At 39.2% G+C, this 27,156-nt stretch overlaps 1 protein-coding gene across 2 annotated transcripts; it reads right to left on the reverse strand.

Annotated features, from left to right (window-relative positions):
- Window positions 1–62: 62 nt before the first annotated feature.
- Window positions 63–26,816, reverse strand: RNF146 (ring finger protein 146). Of its 2 annotated transcripts, none has more exons than XM_055534941.1 (3): window positions 26,675–26,816; window positions 18,269–18,376; window positions 63–1,785 (listed from the first exon to the last, which is right to left on the reverse strand). In XM_055534941.1, coding segments are annotated over exons 2-3 (1,059 nt in total). In that variant the 5' UTR covers window positions 18,271–18,376; window positions 26,675–26,816; the 3' UTR covers window positions 63–728. The 2 variants fall into 2 exon arrangements, with proteins under 2 accessions (XP_055390916.1, XP_055390917.1); XM_055534942.1 differs by having other exon boundaries at window positions 18,269–18,371; window positions 26,675–26,811.
- Between the last annotated feature and the right edge of the window lie 340 nt (window positions 26,817–27,156).

Below are 27,156 nucleotides of genomic sequence, written 5' to 3' on the forward strand. Positions count from 1 at the left end.
TAGTGATCTTTGGCCACAAAATGTTTCCATTCCCTTCCAGATTCAAACAAGAGACAGATTAATTTTGATAAATTCTAATATTTATTAAATTATAAAGTCTGTAATCAAAAAAAAACGTGGATCAAGAAAAACCTCTTAACTACAAGGACTAGACAGCAAAGCCTATGAGAATGCCATGAAGTGTGTTACAAACAAGATTCTGAAACATAAGTTATAAGCTGTTTCCTTTACATTTCCATTTCAGTAACTTTACTGTTAAGTAGTTGTTATTCTAAAACCCCAAATTCACATTTGTTCTCACGTTATTTAAGCTTTCTGTTCATACTGATACCAGACATCTCGTAGGTGCCAAATTTTGGTAATGGTTTTATGTCAATCCATGCAGAAAAATATGAACCAATGCAGTAGTCAGATGAGGACCATTAATGCACAAGTACACACACGCTGGCCAAAAGAACTGAAGGTATTTTAAAAAACTATAAAATAAACAGACCTCAAGAAAACTGCGTTATTACTGGACAGCTCTCAACTATTAACACCCAAGTTCTTTATATTAAATAAATTTCTCAACAGAGATGTGTTAGACATTTTAATTACAGGTCTATCCTTCCCATACCCCTTCCCACCCCAACTCCCAAAATGCACTACTAGGGATGAGTATAATGTTACGTGGGCAGAAGTTTACAGATAACCATTTTCATCTTGCGCATGGATCTGAAAACTTTTATTTAAACTTCTGTTACTGTGCACTGTCCATCAGGCCTTCGAGATCTGACACTCACTGTTCCACCTGCTGCCACTGATTGATCAGTTCCTGATCGATCAGATACTGTCTGACTTGGATTAGGAACCAAAAGTCTCTGTTGGGTCAAGGAGTGTTGTGCAACAAGCGCAGATACATCCTCACTATCACTACTGGCATCGGATTCGGTTTCTTCAATCGAAGTGTCTGGTGCTGGTACCCTGCCTGAAGATGGCGATTCATGCTCTTCTTCTCCTTCCCCTCTATGACTCCTTTCCGCTATGCTGTCTCCACCAAGTTGTAAATGTGCAAAAGAGTCTTCCAGAGAAGTGCCTGCATCAGGGGATGGTGTGGCGGGGCTTGTTAGCTGACCGTCTACTGACGTCAGGGGCCTCACAGAAGACGACTGAACAGAAGCTCCGCTCTGAGCTGGTACACTGTCCGCTCCGTCAGCAGAGCTCTCTCTCGCCAGGTTTACGGTATTAGCATCACAGTCCAGCCTAAGTCCAGCTACTCCCTTCTTTGGTATATCTATTATATCCCGCTTGATCTTCCTGCGACGTCCATGTTCGTTTCTCCTATACTGTACCATATTTTCAAGATCGGCAACATACAGAAACCCGGCAATTAACATTTCAGTGCTCTTTTTACCTTTGGAAAAAGCATCTTCCAGCTCTCTGCTAGTGCGCTCGTCATACTGCCACCACCCATTTCTTCCTTCATAATACCAGGCATATTCACCGTTTCCTCTACTTGCTGCCTTGAGTTCTTCTGGTGACAACAAGGTTGGCTTATCAAGGAAATCTTCGGGAATTTCTTGTCGACAGAGAGCACATCGCTTTCCAAGCCATGAAGCTCCCTTCACACACAGATAGCAGAAAACATGCTTACAAGGCAGACTGACTGGGTGAACACATGTCTGCAGACAAATGGCACATTCAGGGACAGTTAGAGAAGGTGCAGTATTAGAACAGGATTCATTTGCTTTCCTGTTCGTAGGAAGCATGTTTATAGAGTGATCAATTTCTCCACAGCCAGCCATCCTGAGAAAATGAGAGAAAATACATGTAATATTAAAATCTTGTTTTAACTCTTCCAAAATCTTAATTCAACATTCAGAAAACACTTACTAAGCACCAATTATATGCAAGTCAAGACAATGGAGACACAAAATTGAAAGCAGAGAAAAAACTTATGTAGAACAATATTTTTGATTTGAATTTATTCTTATTTGTGGGGGGGAAATGAGGCACAAATAAAAAGGTACAACCAAAGTATAGATTTGAAATAAATATACCATTTCTATTCACAGAATAGAACTAAATGCTAAGATTTTAAAATGTACAATCCATCTAGACTTTTATAATCAGTCTGGACAGTAGAGAAAAACAAAAAATGGTTAAAAATAATTCAGATTACAATCACAGAAAGTAACAAATTTTATAGCCTTTTAGGATACCACTAAGTGCAATTCTGCAATACTTCCATGTATTAATGTACTTCTGGTACTTGACAAGTAGACCATGTAAAATGACTAGAGCTGAAATCCTAGAAACTCCGTTTCTCTGCTGTATAATCTTAAAAACACTGGTTAAACCAGTCATCTCATTCCCCCTCTGTGAAACAACTTTTCTTTTAATGGACTTTTTATTGTTGCGGCTTGTTCTAAACCACACAAACGTTCCTCTTGCTGTACTCTTTCAAGATGATCTCATCTACGTTCATGGCTTCAATTGTTACCACTTCCTAAAATGATAATCACCAGCCCGGGTTTTTCGTTTTAGCCCTAGAACTATCTTTTAATTACCTACTTTAGCTCTCTTCTTGGCTAAAAAACTGAATTTATGATCTGTTTCCTCATTTACTTATTCCCTAAACGCCCCTCTGGAGACACCTATTCATTTGCTTTTCAAGCCAGAAATCCATCACTGAAGCTGTCCTTCTCAGTTCAGTTCAGTCACTTAGTCATGTCCAACTCTTTGCGACCCCATGAATCGCAGCACGCCAGGCCTCCCTGTCCATCACCAACTCCCGGAGTTCACTCAAGACTCACGTCCATCGAGTCAGTGATGCCATCCAGCCATCTCATCCTCTGTTGTCTCCTTCTCCGCCTGCCCCCAATCCCTCCCAGCATCAGAGTCTTTTCCAATGAGTCAACTCTTCGCATGAGGTGGCCAAAGTACTGGAGTTTCAGCTTTAGCATCATTCCTTCCAAAGAAATCCCAGGGCTGATCTCCTTCAGAATGGACTGGTTGGATCTCCTTGCAGTCCAAGGGACTCTCAAGAGTCTTCTCCAACACCACAGTTCAAAAGCATCAATTCTTCGGCGCTCAGCCTTCTTCACTGTCCAACTCGCACATCTATGCATGACCACAGAAAAAACCATAGCCTTGACCAGACGGACCTTTGTTGGCAAAGTAATGTCTCTGCTTTTGAATATGCTATCTAGGTTGGTCATAAGTTTCCTTCCAAGGAGTAAGCGTCTTTTAATTTCATGGCTGCAGTCACCATCTGCAGTGATTTTGGAGCCCCAAAAAATAAAGTCTGACACTGTTTCCACTGTTTCCCCATCTATTTCCCATGAAGTGATGGAACCAGATGCCATGATCTTCGTTTTCTGAATGTTGAGCTTTAAGCCAACTTTTCCACTCTCCACTTTCACCTTCATCAAGAGGCTTTTTAGTTCCTCTTCACTTTCTGCCATAAGGGTGGTGTCATCTGCATATCTGAGGTTATTGATATTTCTCCCGGCAATCTTGATTCCAGCTTGTGTTTCTTCCAGTCCAGCATTTCTCATGATGTACTCTGCATATAAGTTAAATAAACAGGGTGACAATATACAGCCTTGACATACTCCTTTTCCTATTTGGAACCAGTCTGTTGTTCCATGTCCAGTTCTAACTGTTGCTTCCTGACCTGCATATAGGTTTCTTAAGAGGCAGGTCAGGTGGTCTGGTATTCCCATCTCTTTCGGAATTTTCCACAGTTTATTGTGATCCACACAGTCAAAGGCTTTGGCATAGTCAATAAAGCAGAAATAGATGTTTTTCTGGAACTCTCTTGCTTTTTCCATGATCCAGCAGATGTTGGCAATTTGATCTCTGGTTCCTCTGCCTTTTCGAAAACCAGCTTGAACATCTGGAAGTGCACGGTTCACATATTGCTGAAGCCTGGCTTGGAGAATTTTGAGTATTACTTTACTAGCATGTGAGTTTAGTGTAATTGTGCGGTAGTTTGAGCATTCTTTGGTATTGCCTTTCTTTGGGATTGGAATGAAAACTGACCTTTTCCAGTCTTGTGGCCACTGCTGAGTTTTCCAAATTTGCTGGCATATTGAGTGCAGCACTTTCACAGCATCATCTTTCAGGATTTGAAATAGCTCAACTAGAATTCCATCACCTCCACTAGCTTTGTTCGTAGTGATGCTTTCTAAGGCCCACTTGACTTCACATTCCAGGATGTCTGGCCTAGGTCAGTGATCACACCATCGTGATTATCTGGGTCATGAAGATCTTTTTTGTACAGTTCTTCTGTGTATTCTTGCTACCTCTTCTTGATATCTTCTGCTTCTGTTAGGTCCATACCATTTCTGTCCTTTATCGAGCCCATCTTTGCATGAAATGTTCCCTTGGTATCTCTAATTTTCTTGAAGAGAATTCTAGTCTTTCCCATTCTGTTGTTTTCCTCTATTTCTTTGCATTGATCGCTGAGGAAGGCTTTCTTATCTCTTCTTGCTATTCTTTGGAACTCTGCATTGAGATGCTTATATCTTTCTTTCCTTTTCTCCTTTGCTTTTCGCTTCTCTTCTTTTCACAGCTATTTTGTAAGGCGTCCTCAGACAGCCATTTTGCTTTTTTGCATTTCTTTTCCATGGGGATGGTCTTGATCCCTGTCTCCTGTACAATGTCACGAACCTCATTCCATAGTTCATCAGGCACTCTATCTATCAGAAATAGTCCCTTAAATCTATTTCTCACTTCCACTGTATAATCACAAGGGATTTGATTTAGGTCATACCTGAATGGTCTAGTGGTTTTCCCTACTTTCTTCAATTTCAGTCTGAATTTGGTAACTTTAAGGAGTTCATGATCTGAGCCACAGTCACCTCCTGGTCTTGTTTTTGTTGACTGTATACAGCTTCTCCATCTTTGGCTTCTCCTAACCCCTTCCCATTCAAAACATTAGCAAGTCCTACATTTTATCTCCTAAATATCCCCTAAATCCAACTACAGTCCCCTAAATCCAACTATAGTCCATCTCTGCCCTTCCCAAGTCATCAAGTAAACAATATTTATTAAATTACTGCATATGCCTTTTAATGGGTCCAGCCTTATGTCTTGTTAAAAACTTGGTTTCAGGTTAGAGACCAGGATCTATATGCCCTGCATAGTCTGTCTGGACGCCAGCTCTCATGCCAGCTTCATCTCACAGCATGTTTCTTGGACTTCAGTTTTCTTATCAGTAAAATGGGGAAAATTCATGTTTTGACTCAATTCCCTTTTCTAAGATATCTAATACACACTACATAATAAATACTTGATAAACTGAATTTAGCTCCTCTCTTTTCTGTTTATTGGCAAAAGCAGATTGATTATATTCTTTGCAGCCAAAGATGGAGAAGCTCTATACAGTCAGCAAAAACAAGACCAGGAGCTGACTGTGGCTCAGACCATGAACTCCTTATTGCCAAATTCAGACTGAAATTGAAGAAACAAGGGAAAACCACTAGACCATTCAGGTATGACCTAAATCAAATCCCTTGTGATTATACAGTGGAAGTGAGAAATAGATTTAAGGGACTAGATCTGATAGATAGAGTGCCTGATGAACTATGGAATGAGGTTCGTGACACTGTACAGGAGACAGGGATCAAGACCATCCCCATGGAAAAGAAATGCAAAAAAGCAAAATGGCTGTCTGGGGAGGCCTTACAAATAGCTATGAAAAGAAGAGAAGACAAAAGCAAAGGAGAAAAGGAAAGATATAAGCATCTCAATGCAGAGTTCCAAAGAATAGCAAGAAGAAAACCTTCTTCAGCGATCAATGCAAAGAAATAGAGGAAAACAACAGAATGGGAAAGACTAGAATTCTCTTCAAGAAAATCAGAGACCAAAGGAACATTTCATGCAAAGATGGGCTTGATAAAGGCCAGAAATGGTATGGGACCTAAAAGAAACAGAAGATATTAAGAGATGGCAAGAATACACAGAAGAACTGTACAAAAAAGATCTTCATGACCCAGATAATCACAATGGTGTGATCACTGACCTAGAGCCAGACATCCTGGAATGTGAAGTCAAGTGGGCCTTAGAAAGCATCACTACGAACAAAGCTAGTGGAGGTGATAGAATTCCAGTTGAGCTATTCCAAATCCTGAAAGATGATGCTGTGAAAGTGCTGCACTCAATATGCCAGCAAATCTGGAAAACTCAGCAGTGGCCACAAGACTGGAAAAGGTCAGTTTTCATTCCAATCCCAAAGAAAGGCAATGCCAAAGAATGCTCAAACTACCGCACAATTGCACTCATCTCACACACTAGTAAAGTAATGCTTAAAATTCTCCAAGCCAGGCTTCAGCAATATGTGAACCATGAACTTCCTGATGTTCAAGCTGGTTTTCGAAAAGGCAGAGGAACCAGAGATCAAATTGCCAACATCTGCTGGATCATGGAAAAAGCAAGAGAGTTCCAGAAAAACATCTATTTCTGCTTTATTGACTATGCCAAAGCCTTTGACTGTGTGGATCACAATAAACTGTGGAAAATTCTGAAAGAGATGGGAATACCAGACCACCTGACCTGCCTCTTAAGAAACCTATATGCAGGTCAGGAAGCAACAGTTAGAAATGGACATGGAACAACAGACTGGTTCCAAATAGGAAAAGGAGTATGTCAAGGCTGTATATTGTCACCCTGTTTATTTAACTTATATGCAGAGTACATCATGAGAAATGCTGGGCTGGAAGAAACACAAACTGGAATCAAGATTGCCAGGAGAAATATCAATAACCTCAGATATGCAGATGACACCACCCTTATGGCAGAAAGTGAAGAGGAACTAAAAAGTCTCTTGATGAAGGTGAAAGTGGAGAGTGGAAAAGTTGGCTTAAAGCTCAACATTCAGAAAACGAAGATCATGGCATCGGTCCCATCACTTCATGGGAAACAGATGGAGAAACAGTGGAAACAGTGTCAGACTTTATTTTTCGGGGCTCCAAAATCACTGCAGATGGTGACTGCAGCCATGAAATTAAAAAACGCTTACTCCTTGGAAGGAAACTTATGACCAACCTAGATAGCATATTCAAAAGCAGAGACATTACTTTGCCAACAAAGGTCTGTCTAGTCAAGGCTATGGTTTTTTCTGTGGTCATGTATGGATGTGAGAGTTGGACTGTGAAGAAGGCTGAGCGCCGAAGAATTGATGCTTTTGAACTGTGGTGTTGGAGAAGACTCTTGAGAGTCCCTTGGACTGCAAGGAGATCCAACCAGTCCATTCTGAAGGAGATCAGCCCTGGGATTTCTTTGGAAGGAATGATGCTGAAGTTGAAACTCCAGTACTTTGGCCACCTCATGCGAAGAGTTGACTCATTGGAAAAGACTCTGATGCTGGCAGGGATTGGGGGCAAGAGGAGAAGGGGACGAGAGAGGATGAGATGGCTGGATGGCATCACTGACTCGATGGACATGAGTCTGAGTAAACGCCAGGAGTTGGTGATGGACAGGGAGGCCTGGTGTGTTGCAGTTCATGGGGTCGCAAAGAGTCAGACAGGACTGAGTGACTGATCTGATCTGATATATATACTGTTCTCAGGAAAAAACAACTGAAAACAGTTGTAAGGCACTGACTAACTAGGTTTCATTCATCAGGTCCTATTGCTACATTTAAATCATAGAATAACTTAAAACATTGTACTAACAAAAAGAACTAAAATTAGCTAAAATTAGCTAAAGAAAGAGTGAACAATATATTCTTTTGTCCCTTTCAATTAAAAAAAATTCAGTCAATGAAATTCTGAAAAAAATTTTTTTTAATTTCCACATTTAAGGCCCAATTAAAAACAAGGAAGTCCTTCATCCACAAGTAATAATTTAACTGAGTAAGAGAGAGATTTGATTCTATTTGTAAGACAAAATGTTTAAATGAGCTACTGCTCATCACTACTTTGGAAAAACAATAGCAACATCTCATATACACCTAAATGATCTAGGTGCCTTCTGGACAAAAGAAAGGCCAATAAATTTAAACATTTTAAAAAGAAAAATAGAAGTCTACTAAACTGTAAATTAAGTATCTAACAGTGCAACTTGGATGAATGCCATACTTTTAAAAGATACACAGTCTCAGACCCTGTTGTATTATAAATAAAATTAACCCCAAATATCAATTTTCCATTCGATGCAGTTACCTTATCTATGAAAAAGAAAGTTTTCAACCTAAAAGCATTCCTCTCCATCCTGACCAATACTTTATATGAATCTTACTCTTGCATGCATAAATAAATGTAAACATATAATTAACAAATTAAAAAAAAATGATAGACATCCCAGGGGAAGACATGAACTGTGAAAGTAACATACTAGGGAAGGCAAAACAATTCTTTTCGGGCAGCTATTCTGGTTCCCTCATTAGAATGAGATAAAACTGGATAAACATCATCAGAAAACAGAAGATAGTTAAAGCTTCATTATTTCACCTAAAGAACTTTCAACGTTCAGTTCAGTTGCTCAGTCATGTCTGACTCTTTGCGACCCCATGAATTGCAGCACGCCAGGCCTCCCTGTCCATCACCAACTCCCGGAGTCCACCCAGACCCATGTCCGTAAGTTGGTGATGCCATCCAACCATCTTATCCTCTGTTGTTCCCTTTTCCTCCTGCCTTCAATCTTTCCCAGCATCAGGGTCTTTTCAAATGAGTCAGCTCTCCGCATCAGGTAGCCAAAGTATTGGAGTTTCAGCTTCAACATCAGTCCCTCCAATGAACAACCAGGACTTATTTCCTTTAGGATGGACTGGATGGATCTCCTTGCAGTCCAAGGGACTCTCAAGAGTCTTCTCCAACACCACAGTTCAAAAGCATCAATTCTTCGGCACTCAGCTTTCTTTATAGTCCAACTTTCACATCCATGCATGACCACTGGAAAAACCAAAGCCTTGACTAGATGGACCTTTGTTGGCAAAGTAATGTCTCTGCTTTTTAGTATGCTCTCTAGGTTGGTCTGGAGAAGGCAATGGCAACCCACTCCAGTACTCTTGCTGGGAAAATCCCTTGCGGGGAGAAGCCTGGTAGGGTGCATCCCATGGGGTTGCGAAGAGTCGGACACGACTGAGTGGCTTCACTTTCACTTTCATGCACTGGAGAAGGAAATGGCAACCCACTCCAGTGTTCTCACCTGGAGAATCCCAGGGATGGGGGAGCCTGGTGGGCTGCCATCTATGGGCTCACACAGAGTCAACTTCGCACGACTGAAGTGACTTAGCAGCAGCAGCAGCAACAGCTAGGTTGGTCATAACTTTGCTACCAAGGAGCAAACGTCTTTTAATTTCATGGCTGCAATCACCATCTGCAGTGATTCTGGAGCCCAAAAAAATAGTCAGCCACTGTTTCCACTGTTTCCCCATCTATTTGCCATGAAGTGATGGGACCAGATGCCATGATCTTAGTTTTCTGAATCTTGAGCTTTAAGCCAACTTTTTCACTCTCAGTTTCATCAAGAGGCTCTTTAGTTCTTCTTCACTTTCTGCCATAAGGGTGGTGTCATCTGCATATCTGAGGTTATTGATATTTCTCCTGGCAATCTTGATTCCAGCTTGTGCTTCCTCCAGCCGAGCATTTCTCATGATGTACTCTGCATAGAAGTTAAATAAGCAGGGTGACAATATACAGCCTTGATGTACTCCTTTTCCTATTTGGAACCAGTCTGTTGTTCCATGTCCAGTTCTAACTGTTGCTTCCTAACCTGTATATAGGTTTCTCAAGAGGCAGGTCAGGTGGTCTGGTATACCCATCTCTCTCAGAATTTTCCACAGTTTGTTGTGATCCACACAGTCAAAGGCTTTGGCATAGTCAATAAAGCAGAAATAGATGTTTTTCTGGAACTCTCTTGCTTTTTCCATGATCCAGCGGGTGTTGGCGATTTGATCTCTGGTTCCTCTGCCTTTTCTAAAACCAGCTTGAACATCTGGAAGTTCACAGTTCATATACTGCTGAAGCCTGGGTTGGAAGAATTTTGAGCATTACTTGACTAGTGTGTGAGATGAGTGCAACTGTGCGGTAGTTTGAGCATTCTTTGGCATTGCCTTTCTTTGGGATCAGAATGAAAACTGACCTTTTCCAGTCTTGTGGCCACTGCTGAGTTTTCCAAATTTGCTGACATATTGAGTGCAGCACTTTCACAGAATCGTCTTTTAGGATTTGAAACAGCTCAACTGGAATTCCATCACCTCCACTACCTTTGTTCGAAGTGATGCTTCCTAAGGCCCACCTGACTTCACATTCCAGCATGTCCAGCTCTAGGTGAGTGTGAGTGATCAGAACTTAGTCATTATCTGGGTCGTGAAGATCTTTTTTGTACAGTTCTTCTGTGTATTCTTGCCACCTGTTCTTAATATCTTCTGCTTCTGTTAGGTCCATATCATTTCTGTCCTTTATCAAGCCGATCTTTGCATGAAATGTTCCCTTGGTAACTCTAATTTTCTTGTAGAGATCTCTAGTCTTTCCCATTCTATTGTTTTCCTCTATTTCTTTGCAATGATTGCTGAAGAAGGCTTTATCTCTCCTTGCTATTCTTTGGAACTCTGCATTCAGATGCTTATACCTTTCCTTTTCTCCTTTGCTTTTGGCTTCTCTTCTTTTCACAGCTATTTTTAAGGCCAACTATCAAGATCTCTTCAAAAAGTTGAAGATATCAAGGGAACATTTCATGCAAGGACAACCATGAAGGGCAGAAACACTAAGGACCTAAGAGAACAGATCAAAAAGAGGTGGCAAGAATACACAGAACTAGAGAAAAAAAAGTCTTAATGACCTGGATAACCACAATGGTGTGGTCACTCACCTAGAGCCGGACAACCTGGAGTGTGAAATCAAGTGGGTCATACATAGGAAGCATTACTACGAACAAAGCTAGTGGAGGTGGTGGAATTCCAGCTGAGGTATTTCAAATCCTAAAGCTGATGCTGTTAAAAGTGCTGCACTCAGTATGTCAGCAAATTTGGAAGACTCAGCAATGGCCACAGGACTGGAAGAGGTCAGTTTTCATTCCAATCCCAAAGAAGGGAAATGCCAAAGACTGTTCAAACTGCCATACAATTCTGCTCATTTCATATGCGAGCAAAATTTTGCTCAAAATCCTTCAAGCTAGACTTTAATAGTAAGTGAACCGAGAACTTCCAGATATACAAGCTGGGTTTCGAAGAGGCAGTGGAACCAGAGATCAAATTGCCAGTATGTGCTGGATCATGGAGAAAGCAACAGAATTCCAGAAAAAAATCTACTTCTGCTTCACAGACTACGCTAAAGCCTTGGCTGTGTGGATCACAACAAATTGTGGAAATTCATAAAGAGATGGGAATTCCAGATCATCTTACCTGTCTCCCGGGAAACCTGTATCCAGGTTAGACCTGGACATGGAATAACAGATTGGTTCAAAATTGGGAAAGCATTACGTCAAGGCTATATATTGTCATGTTGCTTATTTAATTCTGTGCAGAGTACATCACATGAAATGCCGGGCTGGATGAATCACAAGATGGAATCAAGATTGCCAAGAGAAAGATCAATAACCTCAGATATGCAGATGATACTGATCTAAAGGCAGAAAGTGAAGAGGAACTAAAGAGCCTCTTGATGAGGGTGAAAGAAGACAATAAAAAAGCTGGCTTGAAAGTCTACATTCAAGAAAAGAGATCATGGCATCCAGTCCCATCACTTCGTGGCAAATAGAAGGGGAAACAATGGAAACAGTGACAGATTTTATTTTCTTGGGACTCCAAAAATCACTGTGGATGGTGACTGCAGCCATGAAATTAAAAGACGCTTGCTTGGAAGGAAAGCTATAACAAACCCAGACAGTGTATTAAAAAGCTGAGACATCATTTTGTCAACAACGTCTGTGTAGTTAAAGCTACGGTTTTTCCAGCAGTCATGTACGGATATGAGTGTTGGACCATGAAGAAGGCTGAGCACTAAAGAATTGATGCTTTCAAATTGTGGTGCTGGGGAAGACTTGAGAGTCCCTTGGACAGCAAGGAGATCAAACCAGTCAATCTTAAAGGATATCAACACTGAATACTCTTTGAAAGGACTGTTGCTGGGTAAGATGAAGGCAAAAGGAGAAAGGAGCAGAGGATGAGATGGTTAGATAGCATCACCGACTCAATGGACACGAATTTGAGCAAACTCTGGGAGCGAGTAGAGGACAGGAAAGCCTGGTGTGCTGTAGTCCATGGGGTCACAAAGAGTCAGATATGACTTAGGGACTGAACAACAACAACTTTCAACTATCAATTTGCCATAGCAAATACCAAATTATGATTCTGTGTAGCTCACCAAGTATACTCCTAGTGTATCCCAAGTAAGACATGAGGAAGAAAAACTTTAAGTACTTTTTACATAATTCTGTATTAAGTACATGCAGTAGACAAGATACCATTAAGATATGTAAGAAGATAAAGACATAGCAACCAAACCACTAGCCTGCCCATCTGTAAGACATTCCATGCACGTGTGCTGTTGCTTCAGTTGTGTCCAACTCTGTGACACTATGGACTGTAGCTTGTGAGCCTCCTCTGTCCGTGGGATTTTCTAGGCAAGAATACTGGAGTGGATTGCCACGCCCTCCTCCAGGGGATCTTCCCGATCCAGGGATCAAACCTGCATCACTTAGGTCACCTGCATTGGCGCGCAGGTTCTTTACCACTAGAGCCACCTGGGAAGCCTTCGATGATCTTCAAATAGGCTGAAGGCTAAATTTGTGCAGAGGATCCTACGAATATGTAAGTAAGAAATGCTTTTTTTTCTTTCCCTTTTGTAGAGCAAGGATTTGACAAAGAGAGTGCTAATTAAAGAGAAATATTCCCTAAGTAATAAATTTCTTAGGAAACTTTAGAGATCATTTTAAAAAAGGAAATTTATTTCCTGGTTACTAAATTAATATGTAGAAATTTGGAAGGAAGTTAGTCCAACTCTACTGAAGAACACAAATGTATCAGTCACTTCCCAAGACATTTTTTTTTAACCAACTGAACCCTTAATGGGCTATTATTACTTTTACGCATAAATTCCATTCTTCTAAACGATGTAAAATATTTCTGGAAGATGAAAAAATGTCTATTAATGCTAATTAAGACTTCTCTGCAACAAGATCAAATACAGAGGGATATAGGCAGATTCACTGGAAATCTGTAAGTATTCAGATTTTGTCTAATCTTCTTCAAGACATCTAATCAAAGGAAAGGTAAAATTACTATAAATGAGAAAGATTTTTAGCTTACATAGTATTGAGGAACTTTCTGACACCAATAAAAACTACAAATACTGAAAAACCGATTTTTTTAAAGTATGGGCTCAGAACCCAATTAAAAACATGAAAGAGAACAAAGAATAAAGTACTACAAGCTCTTTTGTGGAGACCTATCAAAAAAGAATGTCATCTTCCTTCCCAAAATTTTTTTTTTTTTAAATTCCTCAAATCTTTACTTCTGTTGGAATATAAAGAGTTTGAACTTTAATACAAGTTAAAAATTTAACATTAAAATTTTCACAATGACCATTCCTAAGTCCTCAAGACAAAATTCTTAACTTTTCCTATTGCACAGTGTCTTGTAATTGGTGGTGATGGTGGTTTAGTTGCTAAGTCGTGTCTGACTTTTGCAACCCCATGGACTGTAGCCTGCCAGCCTCCTCTGTTCATGGGATTCTCTAGGCAAGAATACCGGAGTGGGTTGCCATTTCCTTCTCCAGGTGATCTTCCTGACCCAGGAATCGAACCCGGGTCTCCTGCACTGCAGGCAGATTCTTTACCAACTGAGCTACAAGGGAAGTCATTTCATTTCTGTTGGATGCCTATTGATGTATGTTTTATTATAGTAAACTATTTAACAACTAGCAATTACTGATTGCATAATATGTGGCAGATATTTTGTGAAATACTTTAATCCTCCTATCACCCTACAAACTGGGTCTGTTATTTTCCTTTTTACAGATGAGGAAACTGAGGTACAAAAAGCTCAGATGATATACCCAAAGTCATAGTTCATTAAGTGATTGAGCCAGCCTCAAATCTAGGTTCCATAACCCAGATGATCTGACTTCAGAGTCTTTACTCTTAACTGCTACATATTGTTTCTAAAACAACCATGTCTATCCAAATATAAGAACCACCATCAGTAATTTTAGGAAAGATAAGGCTTCAGGAAGTTACAAGAAATTTCACAGACTGATAGAAGAATGACATTTTATCACCTGCTGCCAAGAGCTGTCATGTATTTCTCCTTATTCCTTTTCAACTTTGAACAGAGAACATGTGTGAGCATCTACCATGCCCATGGCACTAGGAAAGGAAATGCATAATAAAGTCTGCCATCAAAGTTAAAGAACACTGCATTACCTAATGATTTTTTGAGAAGTATAACAGATACCAGGGAGTACAAAGGAAGAAATGGTAACTAGCAAGGAGGGAATAGATACATTTGAATAGATGAAAAGTACTGTGCAAAGAAGCACAGCAGAGACCTTCTATATTATGGAATCTTAATAAAGTTTAAACATTTTAAATGCAAACGGTTCGTAAACACTTCTGGTCACAGCCTTATTAAAAATTTAGGGAAATCTTACATATAATTTAAGGAGTTCAAGGATCTCTATGAAGTTGGTCCTTATACTAACTCCTAAGGAGTCAAGAGGAATTCACTGAAAGGTTATGTTAGGAAGTGACAAGTTGGTTTACTAGTTTATCAAGACCAGTTGGACAGAAGTTTGGAGGAAGACTTGGCAGGATGAGGCCAAAAGGAAACTAGAATTTATAATAATCCAGGTAAAAAAGATAATGGGAAGGAAGGGACAGATGTAAGGTTCTAACAGTAGAACATAAGAAATACTAAGGAAACAGAAATGAAAGCACTTAGTTACTGATGGATGATCAAGATTCAGAATCTGAGGTGAGTTCTGACATTGTAACTTTGAGATATTTATAAAGTCTTCAAATGAAGACAGGCAGATGACAGTTGAGTTAACTGGACAGGTACGCTCAAGAAATCTAAGCAGAAAGAAGTGTCTTGAGCCACCAACACATACACGATTACTGACACATGAAAATGGATGGATGCCCAAATTAAATCTGCACAGACAGCACACAAAAGGGCTAATCACAGAACCTTGGATTACTCCAACATTTGTAAGTGAGGCAGTGGACAAGAAGAATGGCAGAGAAGGATGGGGAATAAAGTAAGACTACTCCCTCAAAAGCCACAAGGGCAGACATTTGCAAAAAAAAAAAAAAAAGGATCAAGCAAGGAGCAAAGTTACAAAAATTACCCAACTTATGAAAATTTCCACAATTGTAGTGAAATACATGGTGCAAAATATGTGAACACCATACACTGATTAGCTATTTTGAGTTCCCAGAACCCATTGTGCCTGGTATCAATTACTTTTTACTTAACCAAGACACCTTTCTTTCCTTATTGTCCCAAAGACTATTATAAAAGTTTCCCAACCTCTTAGTTAAGAGATATCCTGAACCCTCAAATTAAGAAATTAGGTATGAATGACTCCTCAAAATTTATCTTTATCTTCATTCTATCTTATTCCTCTTGGCTCAGGATGGAGTACTGGTAGCTTTCCAAGCTAAACCATCCCAATTCCTCCAAGATTTCAATTAATATTCTATTCCTAAATTTCAAAATCAACTAACATGCTAAGTCTAATGATCTCTTTCAGTCTTATCTATTTGATTCCATTGCATTAAATGATATTAACCACAGACTCTATCTAAAAATTTATATTATTCATTTCCATGACGGTACTCTCTCCCAGTTATCATTTCCCCCTCTCCCCGCCCCCACCCCCCCCACCTTCTTTAGTTTCCCTGAAATACCAGGATTCCTCACAGAGACTCTGAGTGACAAAATTTTCAATATTACATTTTATGCCTAGACAATCTACAGGATATTCCAAATTTATATGTATGAATGTAAATCTCATATCCCCAAAATGTAGTATCTGGAACTGTTCCGGATTCCTAAGAGCTATATTTCCAATTCTGTATTCAAAAGGTCTACCTCAATATTCTCCAGTCACCTGAAATCAAACATGACTAAAATAAAAATTAACTCCTTTAAACCCACATCCTCTTCTTTTGGTCTCTATCTTGGATAAAACTTAGGAGTCATCCTCAGCACTCCCCTATTCCTTGGCTACTTTGCTTTTCTGCAACAAAAACCTTTATAGAATGTGTCCCCTTTGTTACTAAAGCCTGTGACCTTAATTTTGGCCTCCTGGGCACACTCTTATACAAAATACTGACCTCTCAAGTGGCCTTCCTGACCTCTCAGTCTTTCTTCCTCTCATCTTTCCTCAGTTTAATTATCTAATTAGTCTTTCCTCCACTCAGTCTTCAGTAGTTTTCTATTGCCTACATAATGGAGAAGGCAATGGCACCCCACTCCAGTACTCTTGCCTGGAAAATCCCATGGATGGAGGAGCCTGGTAGGCTGCAGTCCATGGGGTCGCTACGAGTCGGACACGACTGAGCGACTTCACTTTCACTTTTCACTTTCCTGCATTGGAGAAGGAAATGGCAACCCACTCCAGTGTTCTTGCCTGGAGAATCCCAGGGACGGGGGAGACTGGTGGGCTGTCATCTCTGGGGTCGCACAGAGTCGGACACGACTGAAGTGACTTAGCAGGAGCAGCAGCACTGCCTACATAATGTTATCAAAATTGCTAAGCACTAACTTTCAAGTACACTGACACAAACTTCAGAGTAAAGCAAGACTTAGTTAAAAATCCATCATTTATTCTTACTATGTTGACCTAGAACAGTGTTTCCCAAACTTCTCCAAAGATAAGAATTAGCTGATGTGCTATCTCTTGGAAATTTGGACTCATCTGCATTAAGAGTCTAAAAATCTGTTTTCAGTAAGTGCCCTAGCAGATAATTCTGAGAAATCTGGTAAACAATGACCCAGGGAAAATGAGTTTTATCTGTTTCTTCATTAGTAAATAAGGCTACTACAATCTTAAGACTGAGTTCAATAATCCAAGTAAAACATCCAGTAAGCACCAGGCAACAAGTAGGTACAAATAAACACACTCATTCCCTTTACTAACTGTGAAGTCTCTATTTCCCATTGACCTTCACACACAGGATTGCTCCCTGACTCCCCTAAGATGCCTGGATATTTAGGCAGCTGTGCCCTTCCCCATTCCCTTGGCTTGAAAAATAATTCCTAATTTTCTGATTGTTAAAATTCTATTCATTCTTTAAGACCAAACCAAAAGTTCCCCTGTTCACTCTAAACTCTTCAGATGGAATACATTCTCTCAGTTCTTAAAGTGTTTTACTGGTGTCTCAATATAGTATTTCTTCCACTGTATTAATTATGTATGTGTCTTACTTACTAAACTACAGTCTAATTCCTTGATGGCAGGGATAGTCTGATGGTCAGACTATCTGACCTACAGGATTAAAAAATATACAGAAGTATATAAACAGATAACATGTAAACAGGATTAAATTAAAACTATATTTGCCCCAATTTTAAAGAAAAATGCTTACTGGTTTCATTTGTCTTTTATTAAAATTCTCAACACTAAAAATGATATGGTAATACTTTTAATGGGAGTATATAATCAAAGCATCACACTAGAAAAGTAGATAACAACAGTTACATGTCAAACGGGGAGAACATATGAAGTAGTATCTATAAGGGTTACTCTTTGGTCAAGTATTTTAACTACTGTAATCACCAAAAACTGTCAACTTGGAAGATGGAAATATGATGTTCATTGTGTAAAAAAGTTTCATCAATAACAGACTAAAGTTCAATATAGCCAAGACAGAGGTAGTGTTAACATTTTAAAGCATATTTCACAAAGAGAAACTGACAGGAAAATAGAACTAGTAAAACTGGGGACTAGAGTGACTCCAATAAGAATTAAAATGCAATAATGTACTTAAAAAAAAAAAAAATTAACTTTGTTTATTTAAATAAATTACTATGTAAAGAATAAGTAGAACCTAAAAGACCTGGAGATCTTTCCAGTTTTTTAGCCTTCTATGTGCAAATTTCTCTATCTTCAGTTTCACTTTTATAGGGATTATTCCCTATGAAGAGACTTTTTTTTTGGAAGCCTATATTAATAGTAATTAAATGTGAAGAAACTTGTCAATTCAATTAAAGATCTAAAAGTCAATATAAAACATTCATTTTGTTTGATTAAAACTGATACTCGATTTATTACATTTTATACCAGTCATTTAACTTGTTGCAGCTTTGTAAAAACCATGATGCCATACTTACATTTCTATTACAGACCCCACAGATGCGTGCCACAAAAATAAAATCTCATCTTCATGAGTAATCAGCCAGTTTGCAGAATTTTCTCCTCCATTGCTGGATCATCCTGTGCTGCAAAAGAAAAATTTCAACATCAACTTCTCAACAAAATTAGTCAATTATGTATGATTCTTTGATTTAATAAAATTCAGCGGCAAATTTTATCTTGAAGAGGAAAAATTTCAAGACAAGGATGCCAGCTTTCCCCACTGCTATTCAACACTTCACTGGAAGTTTTAGCCAGAGCAATCAGATCAGAAGAAGATATGAAAGGCATACAAATTGGTAAAGAAAAAGTAAAACCAGATCTATTTGCAGAGATAGTAAAATTTTCTCTGTTCTCTATACAGAAAATTCCAGAGAATCCCGAAGAAAGCTGCTAAACCTAAAACAAATTTAGCATAGGTGTACTTTATAAGTTCAATGCACAAAAAGTCAGTTCTGTTTCTATATCAACAATTCAAACAAGGAATCAAGAAAGCATTCCCACTTATAATAGCATCTGAAGGAAGGAAATACCTTGACCAAGGAGGTGAAAGACTTACACACTGAAAAACTACAAGGCACTGCTTAAAGAGATTCAGAGCAAAATAATGGAAACACAACTTGTGTTCATAGACTGGAAAACTATGAGGACGACAGAACTATCCAAAGTGATCTACAGATTCAACATAATTCTTATCAAAATCCCAATAGTTTTTTTTCTTTTTTTCAGAAATGAAGAAACTCATCCTCCAATTCATATGGAATTGAAAGGGGCCCCAAATAGCCAACACAATTTTGAAAAGGAACAAAGATGGTGAATTCACACTTAAAGATTTCAAAACTTATTACAAAGCTACCATAATATACATGTGGTTTTGGTGTAAGAATAGACAAATACACCAACAAAAGAGAGAGTGCAGAAATAAACCCATCTCTATGGCCAACTGATTATATTTTACAAGAAAAAAGAATTGTTTTTTAAGTGAAACAAGTTCTATATGGACATGATATGTATTTCACAGCCTCTGCCTTCCTACAGGAGGTAATGCACGGGAAGGCAAGGTCATCACATTAACTAGGATCTCCTGGTACCTATATGAATGCCCCAGTTGACAACCATTAAGATGGTTCCTGGACAGCAGGCATCTTGAGGCACCAACCAAAACATCATCTCAGTCATTAGTCCTCTTTCTTCACAGTTAGTGTTACCTCCATCCACTTCATGCCCACTACAGGGGGCTCATTTACTGCAAAGAACATACATGATGAAGAGAGAGGCAGGCTCTACAGTAACAAGACAGAAGAGACAGCTATTCTTTCAGTTCCATGCACCTCTTACAGTGTGGGAATCTATCTCCCTAAAAAACCTGGAATTTTATTTAGTGTTTAAGATTTTTTAGATAAATGCCCTTTTAAGATAAGCCAGCATATCTCACCAAATGTTTAACAGAACAGACCAAACAATATGTAATCTATCTCAAAATTGAAGACCTTTCAAAGTAACTGACTAAAAGTGTTTATAAACAACTTGACTTTTTATTTTACTCTGACTTTAGAACCTAGTCTTTCCATGACAAGGACTCCAGTGTCCTGACTTCCCTCCACAACCCTTTCACTTTACTAAGTGCCTACAACTTCAGTGGCACCAAAGAGGACTCCATCATTCACTTCCCTCCTAGAGTCTACTCAAAATATTAGAAACCACGCACTTTCACACACAGGACAATAGGAAACATTCTACTATTCTAATATCATTACTCTTAAACACAAAACAAACAAACCCCCACTTATTCTTCAAAGTCTCTAACCATTGGCTGTAATCCCCTAAAGCTATTCTCTTAACCCTTAAAATACTGACAATCTATCTACTCACTACTGGTCATCCAATTCATTATAATTCCTGACACCTGACTATGAATTTATTAAATATCCTTGAGAATAAACCATTCAACACCTAACTCAGAGGTTCTTGAACTTCTCCAGAGACACACATCCTCAGACTCTAACTCGAGATACTGTAGGCCAGTAGACATGGGTTTCAGCCCAAGAATCGCACCTCAAGTGATGCTGATGCAGGTAGTCCCATCAAATACAATTTGAGAAACACTGTCCTTATTTTTCAATTCCTAAATTCAACAAACTTCACCCTCTGCCCCAACAAAATATAATGGCCACGCTTGGAACTAGATGCCACCTAAAACTGCTGTCTCTCTAAAATCTTAAACTCACTCTCAGACCACAAGGTCTGGTTCTTCCAGCTCACTTACTCATTCTTACACCCGCTCTTTAATTCCAAGTGCCTCTCCAGTCTCTTGCCCACCTCCTTTCCTTTCTCCAATACCTGATTCCATTTCTTTTTCTGCCCAATCTGGAGTCCAACGATTTTAACTTCTTGAGAGAATGCTTGGCTCTCTCACATCTCTGTCTCTCATCTACACATACTCTACACACCCCTATCTCCGCATGTATCTTACAACATGACATCTCGGCTTCTGTGCCTTAACCAATGAGTGCCAATGGAGAAATACAAAATTATTTTTCTCACTGCCCTTTCAACATGTTACATCAAATTGTCAACTTTTAGCCCTAACACTTTCGGAATCTATCCTCCACTTGCCATTGCTAGTGCCCTAGTTCAGACTTTTACCATCATTGGACTACTGCTCCATCTGATTCTTTTGCTTCAGTATCACCCCTTAAATTAAGTCTCCGAATGTGATACACTTAAAAAGAAAAATGAATCCTCCATACGTGAAGCCCTATATGGGCTCTCCAGCCTACACAATAAAGTAAAGCTCCTCAGACAATATTCAACAGCCTTAAAGACCTGAAACCTAAATAACTCTCTCCCACAACCACTCCCATAGATTAATACTCTAGTTACACCAAATTACTCAGTTCTCCAAATTTCTTTTTGTAATTCTGTATTTCCTCCTACCTGTATAGTCTTTCTTTTAAGGTTTATGAATGCTACTACCTTTCTCTGATTGCCTCTGGAAAAGCTGTTCCTTCCCCTATATTTTGTAATTTTTCTATTATTGAATTTACCACATGCATTGCAATTATCTGTTTGCTTCTGACTCTTTCAGTAAACCATGGGACCCCTGAGATAAGGATTACTTATATCTCTAAGTGGCTAGTCAACTGCCAATCAGTTGTTGCTGTCTTGAGCTGGTATTCCTTGGATGAATGAAAAACTAAATTCATTTAATCACCTAAAACAATATTTACATTCTAATTGTGAACAGGCACCTAGCCACAAAAGCTATAAAGGTATACAACTTTCAATCCTTTCTTTAAACAACTTAAAATCCAACAGAGGGAGTTACCACATTTACAAATTATAAAACTGATGCCATCTTTATATCTTTTGACAAGTATATAATTTACCCAGCTATTCTTCACTGGCAGTGAATTCTCCAGAATGCAGATTAAAATCCAGGAATAAAACAGACTTTAGTAAATCTTGTCAGCTACAGGGACCTTTCCAATCACTATCTCCTGTGGCTAAAATTTCAAAGCTGGCTGTAAATGGATAATAGCTGAGGGGAGGAAAATGAACTAAAACCTATATAGTAATCTAGACTTCCAGATATGACAACTCTGGTCCTCAACCAGCAGTATCAGTATTACCGGAAAGTTCTTTACAAACAAATATCCAAAGCCCCACTCTCTGCCAGGAGAATCAGATCTCCAGGTATTTCATATGCATATTGAAGGTCACTAAGTAGATGCATTATATCACTGAATCCTCAGAATGACTCTGTGAGAAATTTTATAAATGAGGAAACCCAAGCCCACAAGGATTTAGTCCCAATTCACAAAGCTATCAATACTGGGAGATGAGATTCAAACTCAAGTATATCCTTAAAAAAATATTTTCCTCCATGTGCTGTATCTCAAAGAATATCATCATCTAACAGAAATACCATGCAAGCCACATAGGTAACTTAACATTTTCTATTAATGACAATAATAAGAAACAATCAAATTTAGAGAGTATACTTCATTTAACCCAATATATTCAAACCGTTACCATTTCCACATGTACTTTATATAAATTATTAATGTGGTATTTTATACTCATGTGTGTGTACGTGTATGTACACTCCATGAAATCTGATACATGTTTTACTTTATAGCACAACTCAGTTCAGACTAGCCACACAGCTTGCTCAATAGCTCCATGTGGCAAGTGGCTAGCATGCTCATGATGCAGGTTTAGAATGTCTTGCATACCAACAGTCTTAAAAAAAAAAAAAAAAAAGAACCTGCAATTTTAGTGCAAGAATTGTTGAATAAAGAAAACGAACTCCATGTTCCTTTACTCACACCTCTGCTTGCATAGATTAAAAAAAAATCGTATATTCTACTGTGATCAAAACTGACTGGTTTAGGCATCCCAATTCTATCAATTAGATCCATCAACCCTAGCCTCTGACAATTGTAATGCCAACTGGGCACAACATATGGTGTGGCGTGAAATATTCAGAATAGTCATGTGTAATATTCAGAATAGTTGAGTGGCTCTCAGAAAACTTATACATTTGAAATCAAAGAATTTTTTTAAGGGAGGGAGGGGGAGTCTTTTACTTTTAACCAAAGATAAAAGAATAGTGTAATTCTAACTGCAGACCACAAATAATTTGGCAAACATAAATAACTCATACATAATTCATTCTGCAATGAATGATTTGTAAATTATCACCAAACTAAATACAATTTATGAATTATTCAGTAAAATTTACCATTATATTTTGGCATGCATCTATCAACTAGTTAATGGGTTAAGTTTCCTTCTTAAGGTGCAAATTATAATATACCGAAACAAACTATTAGGAAGGTAACATAAAAAGGGAAAGATCTGAAACTAAATCAGTTATTTCTGCACCTTAATTCTAAAGGGAAAAAGTGGCAGACTATTTTTTAAAATATATAAAAGTTCAGAGATTATCATTTACCCATTCAACCAATCAAGTTTAACTGAAAATGAATATTGTATTATTTGTAATTGTGTGACCACTCAACAAATTCATGAGCCTATTATTTACTGCACCATTATTTTCTCTGAAAATATTTAGGATTAATTATGATTCTACTTTTCAAATCAGTCATGGACTAAGTTTTTTTTAGATAATAGATTCAAATAAATGATTATCTTTTAAAAAAAAATCAAAGAAAAGATAAGCATGTTGACAGTTAAAATATCAAATTATAAAGATCTGAAGATTTCCTGTATTTTTCCAATTATTAACAGCCAATGTTTAATAAAAGTTATTACTCTTTATTCAAAATACACATAATGTTCTACATAAAATGTTCTACATAAAAGAGATCAGTGACAGAAAAGAAAAATATTACACATCTTACAACTTTTGTTATAGTCAAAAAAGAAAAAGGAAAAAAAAAATTAAGGACCAGTAAAAGGAACAGAGATAGAGTGGGTGTAATTTAGCAGACACATCTTAATACTTAAGAGAGAGTCCCAAATTGAGAGATGTAACTAAATGCCCTAACGTTTTTCCATTTTTAGCTTTCCATCTCCTCTCCTGTTAAAACAGCTTACAGAAAGCACAAGTCATACTAGGAAACAAAAGTCTTCAGTCAAAACTCGCTTCTACTAAATGGGGTCCAATATTTTACACTACTCTGTATTAAAGAATTATTTCCACCACTTCATTTAATATTTCCCATAAAAAAAAGTTACTGTATGACAATCTCTGGGCTTCACAATCTTCATATCCAAGCATTAAACCTTTACTTTACACTTCTCACCCAAAAATGTGGGCTTTGCATTTTAACATTAAATGTGAACAGGTAAACATTTGCAGAATTATTTTCATTTAGCTCACAATTTACATTACAATTTACATTGGCCCATTTGAAACAAAATTCTAAATCAAAGACTGAGCTTAACAAAAGCTCCAATTTAAGATGTACAAGCAAAAGCAAACACATCCAAAATCTATTTTTAGAGTGGGTTTTCACTCTTCCGGTTTGCTCTTTAAAATTAGATTTACTGGACATATTTTCATGTTTTGTTAGCGCACTCCACAGACTCCCAGACACTCAACACAAACAATATTTGCTGGTCACAAAAACAGCAAAGCCAACATCATAAATCCCGTTACTTGAGCAGGTGATTTTCTTCCTGTGTCCTATATGTCAGGTCTTTTAAAAGTATGAATATAGAATCACTTTTTAAAAAACAAAATAGCCTTAAGTCTTCCAATTTCTGGAAACGTATATTGCTTTCAATGACGTATTTTCAAACCCTATTTTAAAAGGACACACATTGTAAGCACTTCCACTTACCACATCACTGCTTGACCACCCAAATTGTATATAATTATTTTATAGTTAAGTTAGTCATGTTCCCATTATGGCCTGCAATTGTAATTATCTTTTATCTTGCCATTGATTGTGAAAACTGATAACATCTTTCACTATTGTGATTATATAACTATTACTCACTTATTATTATTTATCATGATTGATCAACAGAAAAATAATAGAACTCAGTATCACCAAAACTATGATTTAATAGAAAAACCTGTATCACTTTTTAATATCCAGATGCATATCCGAATTATCTTGAAATTTCTTGAAAAACATAAATGCCCAGGTATTGCTTTTCTCCAGAGTTCCAGATATGTTTCTAATGAGCAGTCATGTTTAAAAACAACTGGACTATATGACGATCTTTTACTTTTATCTAGTTTGTTTCACTTTTTCTATTTCATATTCAGTGCTCCCATTTCATTTATATTTTCCAGTTCTCCATCTTTTCTTTTTGATGTTCTCAAATCTTTATCAAGCACAGTAGAAAAGCTTTGTATACATATATACAATATGCACATTTTAGAAAACTTGTGACTTTTTGACTAAAAAATTTAGGACATTTTGATTCCACTTGCTTGACTCACTATGCATAGAATGCGGATTTCTAATTTAAAAAAATAAATACACAACAAGCAACAAAAACTTACTATATAGCACAGGAAACTACAATCAATATCTTGTAATAACCTATAAAGGGAAATAACTTCAAAAATAATGTATGTGTAACTGAATCACCTTCCTGTGCACCTGAAACAGCGTAAGTCAACTATACTTCAATAAAATACATATGTTAAGTGAAAAAAAAAAGTATATAATCAAAAAAGAAAAGTACACACATTGGAGGGGCACCTGAAAATATCAATCACAAAGACAACGCGTTTTTCTACTCTTTCTTGGCTTTCTTCTCTCAATTCCAGTTTCACTATTACTTAACAAACAAAATGTACCTACTTTAGAAACTTGAGAAATAAGTGCTCAGTAAAATGGCACTTAGGGAACAGAAAGAAAGCCATACTAAATCTGATATCAAGAGAAAAAGATCTAGTTGCCAGAAGTGTGTATAAACTCAAAACAATTTTTCTGCCTTTCTCTAGGTGCCCACAGAAAACAAAAAATAGCGGCCACAATGGAACATCCATTTACCCTTTCAGACGGGATGCGGGGGGAGGTGGAGGGGTGGTAGGGAGAGAACTCCGCACCCAGCAACCAGAAGAACAAAGCAACAGCCTCGTCTTTCAAGATGCACTGAGGTTTTGGAGACTCAGCGGGTACGGAGACACCTCTCAGTGGTTCTGATGCTTTAACAACAGTGCTGCGCTTTAACCCGGACAAGACGAGGGACTGGACTGCTCGTCGGATTAGGCAAGACCCAGGAACTGAGCAGGAGGAGGAGGGAGAGGGGAGAAAAAGATGCCAAAGACACTCCGGAAAAACAAAATGCAGGAACTGTTACGTCCGGACCCAAGGCCCGAGTGGACGCCTCCGCACGGGATGCTGGGGGCGGGGGGATTACCCCTCCAACCATCGCCGCCCCTACATCTTGAGGCCCATAAAGTCCCCGAGTAGAGGCCTGACACCAGCGCTGAGGGGACAGGAAAGGGACCTGGCTGCCACCGAAGGCAGCTACGAGAACCCCGGCGGAAGAGGCTGCGCAGTAATGGCCGCTGCTCCGCCTCTCGCACCCCGACCGTGACCAGCTCCGGGCTCTCGCCCAGGGCAGCAGCTGCGGCGGCCACGGGCAACGCGGCGTCCGTCACAGTCTTCCTGCCTCTGACAGCAACCAAGCTAGGGGCGGCGGAAACGGCTGAGCTGTGCCACGCCGGCTCGGCTCCACTGCCGCGGCCGCGCCGGCCCAAGGGCGTCCACCCGCGTCCCAGCCCCTGACCCCGCCGCCGCCCCTCTCAGGCCCGGAGAACAGGGCCGACCCGGGGTGTGCCGCGCTTGGAGGTGACGCCGCGGGCCATCACTCCTCTCCCCGAGTAGGACCCTGAAGTGGCTTGACTTTCACCCTGCCCCTCGAGTGGGCTTCGCCCCGACTCCCACCTCTGTGGCCACAGCCGAAGCCGCCTCGCCGTCTTTTCTCTTCGGCCTACGAGCCTGCAGCGGCCGGGAACGCGCGCGCGGGCGCGCGGCCGTCACGTGACGGCCGATCGCGTCGCGGGGCCGGGGCCGCGAGAGGCGGAAGCAGCGCCGCTCCAAGGTAGCTCGCGCCGGCCCCGCCCCCGCTTTATTTCCCCACGCCCCGTCCCTGAAGCCCGAGTGGCTGATCTTCTCGGATCTCTGGGGATGTGCAGTTTCGCGGCTTGGGTCTTTCTAACTACATTATATTTTGCTGTGCTTGTAATTACGTGCCGAAGAATTCTGAAAGACTGCAAGTCCACCAGAGCGAGATTGGGGGCCGAGGAAGTAGGACGCGTGTAGGGCCAGCAGGTGGTGCTGCTCAGAAACCCAGCTTCCATACCCAGGAGAACCTTTTGGGCACCTAGCTGGATTTGAGGTTGAAGAGTCTGTGGCAACACTGCGCG

This window comes from Bubalus kerabau, chromosome 9 (assembly GCF_029407905.1).
Source record: "Bubalus kerabau isolate K-KA32 ecotype Philippines breed swamp buffalo chromosome 9, PCC_UOA_SB_1v2, whole genome shotgun sequence".
Taxonomy (NCBI): Eukaryota; Metazoa; Chordata; class Mammalia; order Artiodactyla; family Bovidae; genus Bubalus; species Bubalus kerabau.